We start from the raw sequence: 19,230 nt of genomic DNA on the forward strand, positions 1-19,230 counted from the left end.
CAGGGCCTATGCTTTGAGAGAAGTCTGTGTCCGTGTCCTCATCACTCCCATCACCGCACTGCTGTCGCCTCCTCGCCTGCTTTTGAAGTTTCTGGTGCTGCATATACTGCAGGATAACATGCATGGTGTTTATAGTATTCATAACTGCCGCAGTGATCTGAGCAGACTCCATGCTTGCCATGGTATGGTGTGAGCAGGAGAGCAGAGTGGCAGCGGAAGCGGTCGTTCAATGACGATGGTTTGCAGCCCTACTGCACCGTCTGCTGCCAGCAGCACCCAGGACAACAGCGGTGGCTGAGCTGAGCAGGCTGCACACTTGCCGTGGTATGGCATCTGCGCGGAAAAAAAGCAAACGATGGTCTGCCGTTGCTCTCACGGAGGGAGGGGCGACTGACGACACGGCTTACAGGGTTGGCTTACAGAGAATTAAAATCAACAAAGGGGGCGGGTTTGCATCAAGGAGAAACACACACAACTGTCACACCTAAGCCTGGTCAGTCATGAAACTGGTTTTCAAAGGCTCTGTGATGTGCAGCGTGCCTTGCTGTGCTCTTCTAATCGCAAACAGCCTAGTCAGCAAACAGTGCCCGCGAACTTTTAAACGTGCAAAGGCACATTCTACCACCATTCTGCACTTGCTCAGCTTATAGTTGAACTGCTCCTTACTACTGTCCAGGCTTCATGAGCCATGGGAGAAAGGGGCAGACTAGGGTAGATGCGACCGCGCAGTGCTGCCGGCTGGGAGAGCAGCCTGAGGCAGAAGCCTCCAGCTCGCATGATATTCCAGGCAGGGCTGAATCTCCATGAGATGAAACTTAAAGAGAATGACCTGGAGTCACTCCCATTTATGTCCAGGCGCCCCTGACTGACCTCACCAAGGTCAGCCAGGAGCACCCAGGAGACGACAACGGCGGCTAGCAGTCATATTGCACCTTCTGCTTTTGCAAAGGCAAGGAGCTGCTGCTGTATCGAAATGCAGTGCCACGTCTGCCAGCAGCACCCAGGAGACATACGGTGACAGTGAGCTGAGCGGGCTCCATGCTTGCCGTGGTATGTCGACTGCACGGGTAACCCAGGAAAAAAGGCAAGAAACGATTGTTTCCTGTTGCTTTCATGGAGGGAGGGGAAGAGGGAGAAGGGCCTGACAACATGTACCCAAAACCACCCGCAACAATGTTTTTGCCCCATCAGGCATTGGGAGCTCAACTGAGAATTCCAATGGGCAGCGGAGACTGTGGGAACCGTGCAACGCTCCGAAAGTCGACGCTAGACTTGATACTGTGGATGCACTCCGCCGACTTAATGCATTTAGTGGGGACACACACAATCAACTGTTCAAAATTGACTTCTAAAAAATCGACTTCTATAAAAATCAACCTAATTTTGTAGTGTAGACATACCCTAAGAATCTCAAGAGCCTGCAATCTAAAGGGCAGCTACATTTGATCCCCAGGCAACATCTGCCCTGTGAAAAATAAGATCAACATTACCTTATGTTCTCTTTGCATAGCAGATATGAGTAATGAATACAACCTTGCAAATGGTGTGCTTCTTCAGCAGTACTTGTGTACTTTGAATATCTCTTGCAAAATGGCTGTAACAAGGTTATCAAAATCCTCGTCAAAACCTATTCAAATAGAAACTATTTTGGAACAGAAATCAAGGCTTTCCCAACTACCCACAAATAGGATATCAGCAAGGATGGCCACTTCAGTTTACATTAGCCCATTAGTTCGTGAAAAACAAAATCAGGCTTTTGAGGCAGGCAGATTGAGAAAGTTGTGGATGGTGTTAATTTAAAAAATAGGAGATAGAGGTGTAGTAGAAAGACAAGGGATTGTCCCAGTCTTGCATGGACAGTATTTCTGAGTCGCTTCATAGAATATGGCTAGACTTAGCAGTAACTCTGTACCATTGCACAGATCAATACCTTCTCTACTATGGTGTAGGAGGTTTGCAGTTACTCACAACGAAATCATTCAACTCGCAAATGATGCATGTTGTATGAATACTGCAGTTGCCTAAGATCTTACCCAGCATTGTGAAAGCTCTTCTGTTGGTGTACTGCCATTTCATTTTTAAAGGATGCACAATTCCCTGATGCCTTTCCACAGCAATGCAGGTCATTGTGAGAATCTCAGCAACAATAGCAGCAGACTGAACAAACGGTACCATCTTGCAAGCAAATGCACCTGTAAAGATTAAAAAGTAAAGCACGTAATCATTGAGGTTAGTAAAAATAATAAGCTCAGGGAGTCAATAAAGTGATATTAAGAATAAACTAACCTATCTTCCTCAGATACATTTATTTCAATGCCTAGACTTCTAGGAAGCTCCTTTCAAGTGCTTGTCGTATGTGGCCCCTTGAATTTCTATAACATTTAGAACTATTCAAAATTTCTCCCTTTTTGTACAATTTAAAGATGAAAAAGACCTCTTATGTCACCTTGCCCAGCTCCATAACAACCTAAGACTCTTCTCTACTATTTTATTAGGGTTTTATTCAGTCTACTTTTAAATGTCTCAAGTTACATGATATAATCATTTCCCTTGGGAGGTTGTTTTGCAGTCTCATCTATCTATCAGGCAGTTTTTCCTGGTATTCATCTGAATTTTTCCTCCTGACCATCTCATTACTTCTAGTTATATCCCAAGTTATTCTCCTTCCTCCTAAGTGTTTACATCCTCCAAAATATTCATAGCCTTAAGTTGTCCTTTTAGGCACCATTTAGCCAAGCTATGCCCTTTTCACTTTTTAAAAAGTTCTCTTGTAAATCAACACCTTAACTATTTTTGCACTTTTCCAATCTTATTCTTATTTGTCAAGATATTTTGTTAGCAAGACTGTCAGAATTGAATGCAATATTCCAATTCCAAAAAACTCATACGGCGATTCCTGCCACAAGACATTATGCTTCTGTATAGCTGGCCCCAAACAATCGTACTTTGTTTTTTTTATTGCTGCTCTAACTCATCGCAAATGCATATTTAATTTGCAGTCAAGTATTATTTAGTCATTCTGAAGTATTGATTTTTAAGTATCTCCCAAGATAATAGCTGTAATACTGATCATCACTACAAAAGCTTTTTTTTCTCCTGCTGATAATAGCCCACCTTAATTGATTAGTCTCGTTATAGTTGGTATGGCAACACCCATATTTTCATGTTCTCTGTGTATATATATTCCTACTGTATTTTCCACTGCATGCATCTGATGAAGTGGGTTTTAGCCCACGAAAGCTTACGCTCAAATAAATTTGTTAGTCTCTAAAGTGCCACAAGTACTCCTCGTTCTTTTTGCTGATACATACGAACATGGATATCACTCTGAAATCTTTCCCAAAATGTATTCCCTTATATTAACCTCTTCCCAAACTGAATCTTGTCATTTTCTGTCCAATATTATAAATCCTGATGTCCTTTTAGATTTGTTGTCCTCACAACTCTTCTTTATTTAGAATAATTTGTTAACTTCATCAATAATTGCCCTATTCCCTTTACTAGATCATTAACAAAGATTTTTTGCAAACTGTACCCAGAGTAGGGTGACCAGGTGTCCTGTTTTCAACCGGAACACCTAGTGGAAAAGGGAGGCAGGCAAGTCCCTACCTGTCCTGGCACCGTGCTGCACACCAGAAGCAGCCAACAGGTCCAGCTCCTAGGTGGGGAGCCATGGGGCTCCATGCACTGCCCCCGTCCTGAGCACTGGCTCTGCACTCCACTGGGCAGTTCCCAGCCAATGGGAGGTGAGGGGGGCAGTGCCTGTGGGCGAGAGCAGCATGCGGAGCCTCCTGCCCCTTCCCCCGCCCACCTACTTGTGCTGGACCTGATGCTGGCCGCTGCCGGGGTGCAGCAGTGTCAGGACAGGTAGGCAGCCTGCCTTAGCCCCACTGTGCTGCTGACTGGGAGCTACCTGACGTAAGCCCACACCCCTACCCCATCCTCAACCCCAACCCCTGCCCCAGCCCTGAGCTCCTCCCCCAAACCTGGAGCCCCCCCTGCACCCCAAAGCCCTCATCCCTGGCCCCATCCCAGAGCCCTCACTCACCCCCACACTCCTAACCCAGCCCTGAGCCCCGCAAAAAACTGGAGCTCGCTCCTGCACCTCAAATCCCTCATCCCCAGTCCCACCCTAGAGCCCGCACTCCCAGCCCAGAGCCCTCACACACCCCTGAACCCCAACTCTCTACCCCAGCCCTGAGCCCCCCCAAACCCAGAGCTCTCTCTTGCATGCCAAACCTCTCATCCCTGGCCACAGCCCAGAGCCTGCACCCCCAGCCCAGAGCCTTCACCCCCCCACACTCCAACTCCTTGCCCCAGCCCAAAGTCCTCTCCCACACCCTGAACCCCTCAGCCCTGGCCCCACCCCAAAACCCTCACCCCCTGCCTCAACCCACAGCCTCCTCCCACATTCCAAATCCCTTGGACTCACCCACTAGCCTGGAGTCTCCTCCTGCACCCCAAACCCCTCATTTCCAGCCCCACTCCAGACCTCGCACCCCCACCTCCTCCCATGCACCAGTCCTGCCCCGGCCCAGTGAAATTGAGTAAGGGTAGGGGAGAGCAAGCCTCAGAGGGAGGGGGAAAGTAGTGAGTGGGGGCAGGGCCTCAGGAAAGGGGCAGGGCTAGGGTGTTTGGTTTGAGAAAGTTGGCAACCTTAACCCAGAGACAATCCCAATAAAGCCAAAAGAGTTGTATGGGTGAAACTGAGAATATTATTTCTTTCCCTATATATTTGATTTGTTTGAAAATTAAAAGTGTTTAAGCGCACATTACACAAACAATGAAATGCAGAAAACAAGGGTGGAGGGGGGACAAGAAATCAAATCAAGGCTCAATCCTGTCCTTTTCTGTAAAAGGGGTGATGGGAACAGGCATGGGGAAACTTCCTTGAATGTGAGCAGCAGGATATGCTGCCATCACAGCACACAGGAAGGAGCAAGGATGGAAGCCCAGTTTAAGCACCAGCCTGGACACCATGGGTTTGCTACTGCTCATTGATTTCAACAGGCACAAATTCCTTTGAGTTTAGCATTGTAGGAGTAATCTCCGAAGGTGCGTTGGTCAAGAGTTAGGGCATATGGCCCAAATAATCCTCAAAGGTTATTAAAGCACTTAATTCCCACTGTAGCCAGATGGCAAGTACATCAGGTCTTGCTCAGAGGAGTAGCAAATGTACCTCACAGTACAATACCCAGCTATCCTGGCCAGCAGGCACCACATGGAAGAGGATTCCCTGGGTTGCATCTATACTTCTCACTGTTCTGCTGGCCAGGGAAGGATTTGTACTACTAGGTATTTTACTGAACGGTTACAAACAGCAGGATAAGGCCCCTGTGAAACATGAAGACAACCATGACTCATAATAAAATACCAACCACTTCTTCCTACACTTCCATGAATGTCTACAGCAAACCCTTAATGAGACTGATCCAATAACTCGCTAAACAATACCTCATTATGTCCAGTGCAGCGTAGGAGATCATATGCACACCTGTAGTTGGATTATATCTGCTCTGCAAAGTTGGTATATTTACCTCCTCAGTAAAGTAATAAAAATAACCCCTAGCACCACTTCGTAGTTGCTAAATGAAAAAATAAGCAGGTAAAAATTATACCACATAAAACTTGGTTATCTTTGAAAAAAATCAGCATCTCAGTGTCATTAAGCTAAAGGCAAAATTATGTAGGGCCTGATTCAAAGCCCAGTGAATCAAAGGGAATTTTTCCCTTCCCTTTTTGACTTCAGCGGGCTTTGGATCAGACTACCAAAGAGAATAGGAGGGGATGTACATGGGTAAAGTGAAAATTAATTCCATTGAAGCCAAGGGAGTTAACACTAGTATGTTAATAATTCACAATAGAGAAAAGTCCAAATTGTTCTATTTCAGTTGTCGCAAAACCAAAACAGTCATATATTGCTCCTCATAGTCTGTAAAACAGACAAGGTATTTAGTAGTTCCCATTTAAATCATGCAATTTTTAATAAGTCCACTTGAACAAACATTATAATACTCAAGATTTCTAGAGATAGCAATGCACTATGCTTTTTAAGGTAATAAAGCAGGGGTGGCCAACCTGTGGTTCCGGAGTCACATGCGGCTCTTAGGAAGTTAATAATGAGGGGGGTAAGCTGATGGAAGGGTTGCTGACATATTACTGTGGCTCTTTGGCAATGTACATTGGTAAATTATAGCTCCTTCTCAGGCTCAGGTTGGCCACCCCTGTAATAAAGGGAAAGTGTAATATTAGTAATGAATCTATGATTTTTAGTGATACTGTAAATACTCTACTGGAAGTTTCATGTTTATTTGACATCCAGTCCAACCCAGCCAAGAGTGGAAAAACTAATTTAGATCATTGTTATCCACACCCCCTCCAACTCCATCTCTTTTGGTTTTTGCTTGCCTACAGCAGTTTCCAGCATGCCTTACTAGGAGAGGGCACCTCTGTCGGGGTGAAAGTAACTTAAAGGACTTAACGGTACGCCAGAGTCCTGGGTGGAGGCGTGCCCTCAACCGGAAGAGGCGGGCTCCAGCTGTGGGCTGGGAGCCCCAGGGCCTTTAAATCACCCCAGAGCTACCAGCTGCAGAGGTGGCTGGGAGCCCCAGGGGCAAATTAAAGGGCCCGGGGCTCCGGGCGCTGCAGAGGTCTAGGCCCTTTAAATCACTGTAGGAGCCCTGCCGCCACTACACTGTGGTGGCAGGGCTTGGGCGGGGATTTAAAGGGCCCAGGGCTCCAGCCATGTGAGGAGCCCCTGGCCCTTTAAAGGGCCGCCGGAGCTCCAGCTGCAGGGTTCGGGCAGTGCTTTAGAAGGCCCGGGGCTCCCCACAGTGGCTGGAGCCCTGGGCAGCGGTGGTAGGGCTCCGGTGGCGCTTTAAAGGGCCCAGGGCTCCCTGCAGTTGCAGGAGCACAAGGCCCTTTAAATTTCTGCCTGAGCCCGACTGCAGGAGCCCCTGGGCTCCAGCAGCAATTTAAAGGGCCAGAGGCTCCAGCCACTGTAGGGAGCCCTGGGCCCTTTAAAGTGCTGCCGGAGCTGCAACAGCAGGGCGCGGGCAGTGCTTTAAAAGGCCCAGGGTTCCCCATAGGGGTCGGAACTCCAGGCCCTTTAAATCTCCACCTGAGCCCGGATGCCGGAGTTCCGGTGGTGATTTAAAGGGCCCGGGCCTCCCCACAGCGGCTGGAACCCTGGGCCCTTTAAATCACCACCGGAGAAGCCAGTCCAGTCCAGCACGGCATACCAGCTCTTGCTGGTATGCCATACTGGTTTACTTTCACCTCTGATCTCTGTCCATGCCTCTTTAACGGAGACCTCGAATATGGAATGAGGGTCCAGAAATTCCTGACCCTTCACTACCTCTCCTTAGGGTCAGGAATCTGGGCCTGCAGCAGAGCTAGTCTCCAGGCCAGCTTCATCATACAGCAGGCTGCAGTCAGCTGCCTGATTGGGCATGCCACCTGGTTACCTGGAGGGGCTCAATTCTCGTGCTGATCACTGTGCCTGCTCCTGTGTTACCTGGCTCCTGATGCTCCTGCCTTGCATCCAGCCTTCCCTCTGTCCTGTCCCTGCCTTGAGTCCCTCCTTCCTCCAGTTCCTTACTTCCAGTTTGTCCCTTGGCTCTGGCTTCTGATTACAGACTCTGAGTTGACCCATGGCTCTGGTACCCAGTTCCAGTCCTCTGGTTTGGCTTTGGTATCTAGCTTGACTCTGGGCTCCAGCTACTGACTCTGGCTCTGACCCTAGGCCTTGGTTCCTGGTGTCTGCTCTGACCCCAAGGTCTGGTGTCTGCTCTGCCTCATCTTGGTCACCTGACACGTACAGATAATGGAGCTCTTGTCTCTTTGGGGCAATCTGCATGAAATTACCCAACCAACAGTCCATGAGTCAAATAATTGTGTTAAAAACAAGACTTTAAAAAAAAAAGGGAGAGAAAATGGTGGTCAAGGAAAACATAACATCTCTAGACTGATACGTCTCGTGAGCTAAACTAAATAAGGCATCTCCGCTTTCCCACAGAAACTTGAAACAAAAGGTATAAGCCCTCTTCTGAATTTAATTTGCATACCAAGTTGACTGGAATGGCAACAGATGACTGGAGTCACATGGTACGCATTCTGATTACCTGAGTTGTTGAAAATCTAACAAAAGCCATTCTCACTCTTGTTATAAGGGAAAAGTTAGGAGTTACATTTTTGGCAATTTTCTACCAAACTTGCTACCATAAAAAGTTCTTTAAAAATTGAACTATTCCAATCTCCCTGAGCCCAGCTGGTCACCTTGGCCAAGGGCTCTCCCAGTACCAACATTTCTTTTGTATTAATCTTATTGTATTGCATTAGGGCTGGTCTCCTTACTGTTACTTTTTGAATTTTTGAGTGATGACCCTGTATAAAAGGCACCATATTTGTTTCCTTCAGAAATTGAGTGCTCTTGTGTGCCATTTTGGAGATACTGTAGCACATTTCAGCGACCTTTTAGCAAGTGAATCATCTTTAATTTGTACAGGAGCACTCTGCACTATGAGGCAACATCTTTTGTAAATACAAAATGCTTAGAACGGAAGGACTCGATTCAAAACCCAGTTTTTCAACTGGCATCAATGGACAAGCAGAAAGCACGCACTCACATATGGGACCAAGTTCCACCATGGAATGAGCCAATAACATCAGTGGGGACTACACATAAAAGGCTATATTTGAGCCTGGAGTTTGAGACAGACGCCTTTCTAGAGAATCTTACTTTTTCTCCAGGGGAGCAGCAATTCAACATAGTTTTGTCCCACATTCTCATATAAAACAAATGGCTTCACAAAATGAATTTTAAAAAAATATTAGAGAACATTAAAAGACGAAGACTGATGTTCCTTTCTCAGCTGGCTGCTTTTCAGCTCTCTTCTGAAAAAAAGAAAATCACATATTTGCCAATAAGACATTGATGTTCTCTTTTGCTCAAGCAATCTTCTATAATTTATGCTTCCTGCCCACTCAGCTCATTTGCTTCACAGTGGTTTGAGTCCTTTTACTGAAGTACATCCCACACACTTTACAGAGCCCATCACTACAAGGTGGGCCTGAGGCTGTGGTGCCAATCACTAGCAGAGAAGAGGAAACACAACAAAGGGAGATAAAACACCGTGCTTAACCATGGAGCTTCTCTCCTTTGGCCAGTTTACAGTGAGGTAACGTGAGAGCTTTCCTCAGCTTAGTTCAAGGGGAACAGTCACCAGACCTATGCCCACTTCAGCCAGAGAGTCCAAAATAAGCAGTTATCTCTCAGGCCCAGTGGAAAGGGGGAATTGACAGAGACCTGATCACCACTCCCTGATTCTGCTCTGCCCGACTTCCAGGGGGCAGCTTTAAGTGACACAGCTGGCAGAAGACCTTCCACACGCAGAGAATCACTTCCTTCTCTCCTTTGCCTTCCCTCACTTGACATACCTCTTCCCTCTCATGCTGGGGAGCACAACTACAGCAGATAAAGCAGCAGGTATGTGAGAGGAGCTGGCATAAATGGCAAAAGAGCCACCTCCACCAGCTTTATACCAGCCCTCCTAAATAAGAGGCTTCATCGGGGGGGGGGGTTTCCAGCTCAAGTTCACTTTGTGCTGTACAAGCAGACTTAGAAGACTGAAGAACATGGCTGGCCCTCTGTCTCTGGCAAGAAGCCCATCCCTTTGGTGTAACTAAGCAGGCAGTTTCTAGGGTATTCATGTCTTCTGGTTCTATCATTTCCCTGAACAGAAAAAAGAAAGAATGCTTCCTCCTTCTCTCAGAGAGACCCTAAGCTGTCCCTTTACTGTCTATACGTCTGTATTGATATCAGGCGGGAATCCACTTCTGGCTGTTAGCAGAGCAGCTTCTCCAGAGCAGAGGAGAGCAGGACCTTTGCCTGGCTCTCTTTGATGGAAGTAAAATCATTCCCTGACCGACTTTAAGCATGTCCTCTCCCTTATTGCTATATCCCTGGGCTACTTCCTACCTTCAGGGCCGGCTCCAGGCACTAGCCCAGCAAGCAACTGCTTGGGGCGGTCAACAGTGAGGAGCAGCACGTCCGGGTCTTCAGCGGCAATTCGGCAGCAGGTCCCTCACTCCCTCTCGGAGCAAAGGACTAGCCGCCAAATTGCCGCCAAAGACTGAAATGGTGGGGGTAGAGCTGCAGGTCGCGATTGCGGTTTTTTTGTTTTTTTGCTGCTTGAGGCAGCAAAAACCCTGGAGCTAGCCCTGCCTACCTTGTCTTCTCTCTGACAGTGACAGGCATAGTCGCCGACACAGTGGGTGTTCCAGGGCTGGAATACCCATGGAAAAAAAGTTAGTGCCCACTGGCAGCCACCTCTTCCCCCACTTCCCCAGCTGTTTTGCAGCATGCAGGAGGCTCTGGGAGGGAGGGGGAGGCATGGGGACAGGGAATGCTCAGGGGAGGGAGCAGAACTGGGTGGAAAGAGGCAGGACAGGGATGGGGACTTGGGAGAAGGGGTGGGGGCGGGGCCTGGGGCACAGCAGGGATGGGAATAGGTGGGATGAGGGTGGGGACTTGGAGGAAAAGGGCAAGTGGGGGAGGGAGCTGGGGTAGAGTGAGGAGTTGAGCACCCCCCAGACCCGAAGGAAGCCAGCGCCTATGATGACAGGAGCCTCTTTCTCTCTGCAGCCCCCCTCTATTTTATACAGGCCTTTCCTGTTCCTGTCCAGCTGCACTTCCTCTTTAAATCTACCTTCATTACTCCCTGGCTGCCCCTTCAGGTGCAGACTAGGTGGTTAATTGGCTCAGCTAGCCACCTTACCCCCTTCAGGCTGTACACCCCATCAAGAAGTGGGCTGCTATAACCATCTGGAGGTGGCTACCCCAGACTGCTACGGGTGCATAGCTAACCAGTTTGGTGTTGGAAAGTCAACTGTATGATGTGATGCAAGGATGGTAATAAACATTCTGAAAAAAATTAAAAAAAAATATATTAAACCATCACCAGGCAGGTCAACTACCATTAGCACACCCCCACACAAAACCATTAATAAAACAAAGTGCATTAACCAAACACTGAATAGTGCAAACAGTGAATTCATTGCCAACAAATCAATCCCTTCACAATGCATGTCCCTTGACCCTCCTCTCCACTTCTCCTTGCCTTTTCTTCCACCTCTCGAGTGCACTTGGTGCCACTCCCTGGGGGTGGAGGCTTACTGGGAGTCTGCATGAAAATGGATGCCTGCACAGGTTAGATTTACCCTGTCCAGCTGCTAAATCCCATTTGCACAGGCCACCAAACTATGGAATTGTCCAAAATGTTCCTGATCTGTAGCACATGGTATTGTGGAAGGGATCCAGGTCATTGTGCGGGTGCACTCTTGCAGCCATAAACATGAACAGCCCCTCGAACAGGTCTTTCTGCTACACTTTGTCTTCTTCATCTGACATTCCTGCTCCCGAAACTGCAAGCCTCTCCTTGAGCACAGAAATTCTGCCCTCTCGCCCTGCAGCCTGCCTTTGCCTTTTCACTTGCTGTGAGTCCCTCTCCCTCTGGTTGGGGTGACTCAGCTTTTTTGCCACCCCAAGCGCGGCAGGTAGGTTGCCTTTGGCGGTGTGCCTGCGGGAGGCATGTCCCATACCCACAGCCGAATTGCCAAATTCGCGGGACTGGTGGACCTCCCGCAGGCAAGCTGCCGAAGGTTGCCTGACTGCCGCCCTCACAGCAACTGGCAGGGCGCCCCCCTGCAGCTTGCCGCCTCATGCACGTGCTTGCAGCACTGGTGCCTGGAGCTGCCACTGCCCTCTGGTATTACATCTGCTTGCTGGGCCTGTCCAGAATGTCCACCATAAGTTCATCATGGAAACACTTTTGCTTGGACCAGTCTGTGATAGTTCTACATCCTAGGTACCTGCTGCAGTGCCCTTACTGCTGAGGTGGACAGACAAGCAGTGGTGGGAGGAGCAGTAGAGGGAGAGGGACCAGCAGAGGTCAAAGAACCTAAAAACAGACATCAAACAGTGCATTATTGTTTAAGTACTGTGGCAAATTGCCGGTACTGTTATGCTGGGTCTCGCGCTTTCTCTTCTTAGGGGAAGGTTCAGGGCACCATTGCTTGCCTCTGAACGGGAATTTTAATTACCTCACTAGTGTCCTTGAGGAGGGGAGTGGAGAGGGAGGGACCTGGGCCCGCCCTCTTCTCCAGGTCCCAACCCAGGGGCCCTGAGGTTTGTGGTGAACCACTTGAACTAGCGGTTCCTTCCCCTGGGCTACTTCCCTCTCCTGCCCTTCAGCTTGTGAAGGGGCTTCTTGCCCTCCTTCTACACAAGCCAGGTGCCCCTTACCTAGGGTTTCTTTTGGATTTCTCAGCCCACCGCAGCACTCCTCCAAACTTTCCTTTTGTCTCTCTTCAAAACTGTTCTCTTCTCCAACTCCTTCAAATTGCTCTCTGCTCCAAATCCCACACTGTCTGACTGAAGCAGGGGGGTTTTATCACATGACTGGCTTCAGGTGCTGTAATTGGCTTCAGATGCTCTAGTTCATCTATAGCAAACCTTCCTCCCCTTGCAGGGAATAAGGCTCCCTGCTAACACTCTCCTGCTGCCCTCTGGCCATGCTGTATTACAATAATAAAAAGCCCTACCCTTCCATGTCAGCAAGCTTCAGTCTCAAGAGAGAAGAGCAGAGTGTCTCTGTCTCTCTCTCTCGCTTGTCGGCAGGCATGTACGCCCAGCCTCCCTCCTCCCGATGGTGATCAGCCATGCCGGCATGCGTGTCCAGGCCCCCTCCCTCATCTCTGAAGCTGCGCCAGGCACACTGGAACAGACATGCTGTCTGGGCTGACAGGGAAGAGGCTTATGTCCTCCAGCAGATTTTTGTGTGTGTTTTTCTGCATAGGGGTAGGGGGCGAGGCACATAAAAATACCAGCCATATGAATTCTGTGCCCCCACATTGAAAATGGTCCATTCATCTCGAGGAAAGTATAAGCTAATGGGATACCTATATTTCATTCAAGAACTCCCTGCAAAAAAAAAATCAGTAATAATATGACCAATCTTTATCTTCTATTCTAGGAAAATGGTGCTCTGGACTGTTCATATATTCAGAATTCCAAATTATAAGTAAGTAGCTAAATAATGAGAAACTCTGACACTATGAACATGATATTAAATTGGATATATTTGTTTCATATCTGTGGGTGTAACTCTTTGAAAAGTAGTCTTGTTTTTTAAATATATATTTATGTCAATTACAGTATTTAAACTGCACATACATTAGGAGAGCAAAGAAATTAAGTGACAAATTGAAACCCTTTCAACTTGCATTTTTACTTGGCTAAGTGTTTTAGTAATTACAGAGTTAATTTTCTCATTTGCTTAATTGCTTGGTTAATGAATGGTTTAAATGTCATTATCAAGCCAGCTGAATTATAGATTATAGTCATATTATATTATCCATAAGCACTGAATATTTTATAGGGGATGACAACTGAAAGACAAGCGAAATACTTAAATACTAAAAATCCATGAATGGTAAAACTTCCAGTGACTTCAGTGGAAGCAGAATTTGATCAAAAATGAGAGCTTTTGAAAATCCCATCTTTAGAATTATTACTTCATGCCTTTTATTTAAAAGAAACTCTTTTGTCTTTATCCCTAATTACCTTTCATCATACAAACCAGTGCTTTCTTTAAGCTTTATAAAATTACTCTTTTTCTTGTTAGCATTTGGAAATGAAACATTCACAATTCTTTCACATAATTCTTTCATACTGCTTGGCTATAAACAATGACATACATTGCTACAAATAAGAACAAAAAATTAGTACAACTGTTCAATATTTTCCGAAGTGTTGTGCATTTAAAATTAAATTTCAATGGGCCTTATGGGACATGCTTATGAAATTCATTTCCTGAATTTAAAGATACACAGGTCCTGAAGGACTTCTAAATAAGACACATTTTATGACTTTATATTAAAACTTTCTAAAACACAAAAAGACCAAGTTTCATGTTTATATTCGTTTGAAAGAGCTCCTCATGTATTCTTAATCTTTTGTGCAACTGAACTATTTCAAAGAATGGACTGAATAATAAAACAAGTTGTTAAGAAGAAACTTCAGACATTTTCAGAACAGTTTGTGCCAGGAGTTTGATCAGAATTTCCAACTTTTGCACATGTGCAAACTGCAAACTAATATCAATTAAATTCTATTTTAAAAAACCCAGTCAGGATTCACTCATTTTATAACTAACTTTGCTGTCATAAACTCTCTGAATTATTTGTGACTAGATAGGCACCATTATTATTTCTGTTTACCTATAGAACAATGACCTCTGCACATAACACGTGTCAGTCCTAGAAAGTGTAAGGTTTGCCTTGCTCCCCACAAGGAAGATCACAGAAAAAGTTGGAACTAAAACTCTTTTTGTCTGTATTTTTGTTTTATTATTAATAATAACCTTGAATGTTTGTCTAAATCATTGTGTCCTCTAAGGAATGGTAATAACCTTTGTAACAAATAGAAGGGTCTCATACTTGAATTTGTATAATGAGAAACAATTACTAGTTCAGCTTCTCTGATCTAAAACAACAAGGAGTCCAGTGGCACCTTAAAGACTAACTGATTTATTTGGGCATAAGCTTTCGTGGGTAAAAAACCTCACCTTCTTCAGCTGCAGAAGAAGAATCACCGGATTCCTTGTTGTTTTTGTGGATACAGACTAACACGGCTACCCCGATACTTGACACCTCTCTGATCTGTTTCCCTAAACCACAGAGGTGGGATAAAACGATCTGCTACTGAATAGCCCTTTCATAACCACACTTAAAACTCACTTCTTCCCCACAGTCTTTTACATGTTGATCTTCAGTCTCCTCAACAGTTACCTTGTGTCTTCTGTCTCTCTGTAAGGGGGACACTTTGTCCAATATACACATACAAATATAAGGTTATAAGTACAAGCAGACTCTTGTTTGCCGGTAAGTAAATATTTTAAAAAGCTTGTGAAGGCTGCCAGATTGGTATAGCTGTTGGAACAAGTCTCTCTCTGCATACACATTGCAGCAGCACAGGCTTTCCCACAGTACTCTGCTATGTGCCTCAAGCCTGATCTGGGCTCCATGAGGTGGTGGTTTGATTTCTAAGCCAGTTCAATTACTAGCCTCTCTGACAGCACAGGTAACAATACCACTTTTGATATGAGGATTGATCTAAAGTCCACTGAGCTCAAAGGGAGCCATTAACTGCAATAGGATTTGGATTAGGCCCATGACCCCTCTTTACTAATAACTAGACTGAATTCTCCAAATGCACTGCATATATCATTTAACAGTCACCAGGGGTAACAGCTTTTGTACTGATCCAAGCTAGATTAGGACCTGGAAGCAAAAGACTCCCCAGCCCATTGCTAATCCCCCTCTGCCATCTTGTCCATCAAAAAAACATTAGCAGCAAGTAGTATTTTAGGTGGCTAGTATTGTGCTGGGAAGCACAAATTGATAAAACTGTCAGTTGATGAATTCAGAAAAAGACTTGAATGACATTAGTCTTAACTCCCAAAACACCAACATGTAATCATCACATTTGAGGAAAGAAGTTACTCTGTCCTGTGCATAAGCTGTGCATCAGCAACAGCAGCATGCTTTCCTTTAAGATTCTTCTGCCTTCCATAACCTGAATACAAACACACGAAAAGCATAGCTTGACAAATGTGAAGTATGACATGCTGCATCTGACACAGCAGTACTGTTTTTTTCCTCTTATTTTAATTACACTCAAACTATGACTTTTTAAAAATGTGATCTATTTATTTCCAACTTCATAGGCCTTTTGATGACCCTGAAACTGGAATTCACCAGGAGGACTTAGGCTTTGCAAAGAGTTGTACCACCTACCTGTCAGGCATCCTACTGCCTAGTGGAATTCACAACCCTGATTTAGGCCCCCAGGCTCCCTATAGAATGGACAGTGAGAGTTAGTTGCTGAGGAACAGGATTCACAAAAGCGAGCATGCTGAGTAGAGCCGTCTAAATTAGCCAGTAAGAAATGGTGAGGAGAAGGGTGTGGCCTAAGCTCTGCCCCACAAGAGGTTTTAGCACCCAACTCCTGGAAGTTAGGAATCTAAATATCTTTGAGGAGCTGGGCCTAAGTGCAAACTCCCAGTTAGAAGAAGGTACCTATCTGCACTCAGGATTCACAGCCAGGAACTCTCTCTTGGAGTCAGGTATCTAAGCCAAGACTGTCCTTAAAAATAATGGAGGTACTCCTCCTTTTGCCTTTAACCGAAGTGATTAGAGCACTCACCCAGGAAGCAAGTGCTTCAAGATTGGTTCCTTCTTTCCCCTCCCCGCTGCAAAGGAGGGATTTGAACTTGGGTCTCTCACTTCTTAGGAGAGTATTTAACCCCTGGGCGTAGAATTCTTCTCGCACTCTCATTGGCCCAATGACTATTTATTGTTAACAAATACACCCCTGTATTCACACCCCACATACTATTGTAGTAACCCTGTGAAAAATATGCATTGTAAGGTATCATTTGACAACCAATAACTCAATGGTCAATAATATCATAGTAAAATGTGTGTAGCAACATTACATATAAAGTTATGAACATAAGCTGAAATTATGACTGAAATGTGTTTACCAGACAAGTCTGAGGAGGGGAGTAAACTTGTTTCTCAAAGACAAAGGGCAAGATGACACCTCTAACCAGGTGTCATCAAAGCTGATTGCCCAAGAATTGCCAGTTGACTCATGATTGGCAAAGGAAGAGGACAGAAACAGATTGACCTGCATTTTAACAAACAACAACATGGAACCTCTCTCACCATGAGACTCCATGTCTCTGACCTCACAATGAGAAGGAACTTGAGCAAGGGGTAACCCTCAGGAAAATGCATTTCAAAGGATGACTGGACTATAAAAGGGAGCGGGGAAACAAACCAGGCATTCTCTCTCTATCTCCTTCTCTCTCTCTTTCACCTAAGACAAAGGAACCAGCTTTTGGACTTTGTGTGAGATTCTGACATGAGAATTTGGTCAGCCCTGTTGCTGGGATCATGTGGCAAGAGTCTTACCTTGAACCAAGTCTGGTTTCTTAAGTTTTAGCTACTAGAAAGCGTTTTATCTTTATTTCTCTTGTAGCTATTTCTGACTTTCATGTCTTATACTTATTCTCACTTAAAATCTATCTGTTTAGTAGTTAAATAAACTTGTTTTATTTTTTTAAATAAGAATTAATCCAGTGTTTGTGTTTTAAACTGAGCTGTTTGGTAGCTGCATTTCAGGTAGCAAACTAATGGATATTGACCCCTTACAGTGGCAATAGACCTCTAATATCTGATCTGTCAAGGAGAAGGCTAGAGAGTGCAGACCATGTTTCTGTGGAACATTTGGGACTGGGAGTGTGTTGGGGTCATGCTGTAGGTAGTAACCAAGGCTGCTGGTAGCCAGAGTGTGGCTGGTATGTTGCTGACAGGCTGCTGGGGTCAGAGTTGCTGGATCAGGGCTGCAGCTCTACACAGACATTCAGACTGTGACTTGCATATTAGCAGGCTGTTTGTGAGTGGCCCAGCTTGGAGCTACAACAACAACAGCATTGTGAGGCACCCCAGGCTATAGAGCAGATGGTGACACAGTCCCGCATTGGTCTGGGTTGCACCCTGGAATGTAACATTTATTTATACACAGCTTCAACAAGAGACACCCAACCCAGAATACTCCAGTGGTTAGGACAATCTATTGGGAAGCGCGAGATCCAAGTTCATGTCACTACTTCATATCAGATAGAGGACTGAATTGAACCTGGGTTTCCCATGCCCTTGAACCTGGGTTAAAAGTTATAAGAGGGCATCGCCAGTTTCTTTGTGTGAGGTTAGATGTGCTTGGATCATGTTTACCAAATTAGGTCCTAAAGGCAACACAGATGGGGGAATGTCTAGTTTGTAAACCTTGCTGGGGCTTAGGTCTAGCTTCTGGTTCAAGTAGGCTGCTCAGTGTTTAACACTTTCTTTTTATTCTGACAGCTGAACTGCAAGCTGAGTGAATCTTCTCCAGCATTTGTAATAGCCACTGCCACAAAGAAGTCCTTTGCCAAGTGCACTGGTAGTTGGTCATCAGAACACAGTCAGATTTTGGTTAATCCCCGGTGTGAGGTGATCAAACAGTTCAACTTCAATAAGAGTTCCAGGAATGACCGTGTATACAAGGAAATAACAAAGAACCTGGCAGAGTTGGGGATTCATTGGGCTGGTGGCCAGTGCAGGGAGTGGATTAAGTTGCTCAAGATTGATGACTGGAAAGCCAGGGATGAAAATTGCACCTCTGAGAACTCCTCATCGCCCTGCCTATTTTAGGAGGAGTTTGACCAGCGGCTGGGTACTGAGCCAAGCACTGACCCACCATGATTCATGACAGCTGGGACAGTAACCTTCTGATTCTAGAATCCAGGATAGCATTGGAGGGGAACTGGGCTGTCAAATGCTGGATCAGGCTGTTGAAATGAGTCTGGTGCTCACGTGGGTGCCCAAGGAGGTTTTGCAGATGGAGCAGATGCAGCATGTCCTGGGTCCCTGCTCAGAGAACCTTTTTCATGATTTCACAGAGGAGTAGCCTGCTGTGGAACTGGCAGCAGAAACACAAGAAACAAAAATAGCCCCTCAGCTTGGTAAGTTTCTGGCTCCATGTTTATTGTTATTATATGCATAGGAGGGATTTCTGGTTTATGACGGGCTCAGTGCAAAATTTATTACAAGCCATGGGCACCACTGTGTATTCACTAATGCCAGACTGCATGCTAGCACCTCCCCCTCCGTTCCCCCTTTTCCCCCCCAAGATGTGGAATTCAAATGGAGACTGGAAGAACAAACAGTCAAACAAGCACTTAAAATTAACTTTTTACAAAAAACTCCCACATTCTTACGAAGAGGAGCTGAAGTGTTAAAAGATGTTATGTTGCCTTCTCTTTTAGGATGCCATGCTATACAAATTGGCCATGCCACAATGTAATGAGCGGCACGTAAGTGCTGTCTGGGAGGCAGGGGGAGAGGTTAAATGTAGTCCATAGGTGATGGAATCAATGTCCAAAGTATAGCTGGGGGGGGGTGAATGTAGTCCAGAAATGTGCCTTTTGGGGTAGGGAGAGGGAATGCCTATGTAATTCTTTGAGAATCCATATTATCATGTGTGTTTGCATGTAGTCACTGGATAGATGTGTTCAGAGCAGCCTGCATCAGGATCCTTAGGGAGACAATAATCCAAGTGGACAC

General features: G+C 45.8%; 1 protein-coding gene across 2 annotated transcripts in view; it reads right to left on the bottom strand.

Annotated features, from left to right (window-relative positions):
- Positions 1-19,230, bottom strand: part of QRFPR (pyroglutamylated RFamide peptide receptor) — a 50,162-nt gene that overhangs the window by 17,959 nt on the left and 12,973 nt on the right. For both annotated transcript variants that reach the window (XM_050946552.1, XM_050946553.1), the window contains exon 2: positions 2,034-2,192. In XM_050946552.1, the coding sequence (XP_050802509.1) occupies positions 2,034-2,192 (159 nt within the window). The remainder of the gene's footprint in view (positions 1-2,033; positions 2,193-19,230) is intronic.

Source organism: Gopherus flavomarginatus, chromosome 3, assembly GCF_025201925.1.
Source record: "Gopherus flavomarginatus isolate rGopFla2 chromosome 3, rGopFla2.mat.asm, whole genome shotgun sequence".
In the NCBI taxonomy this organism is placed as follows: Eukaryota; Metazoa; Chordata; order Testudines; family Testudinidae; genus Gopherus; species Gopherus flavomarginatus.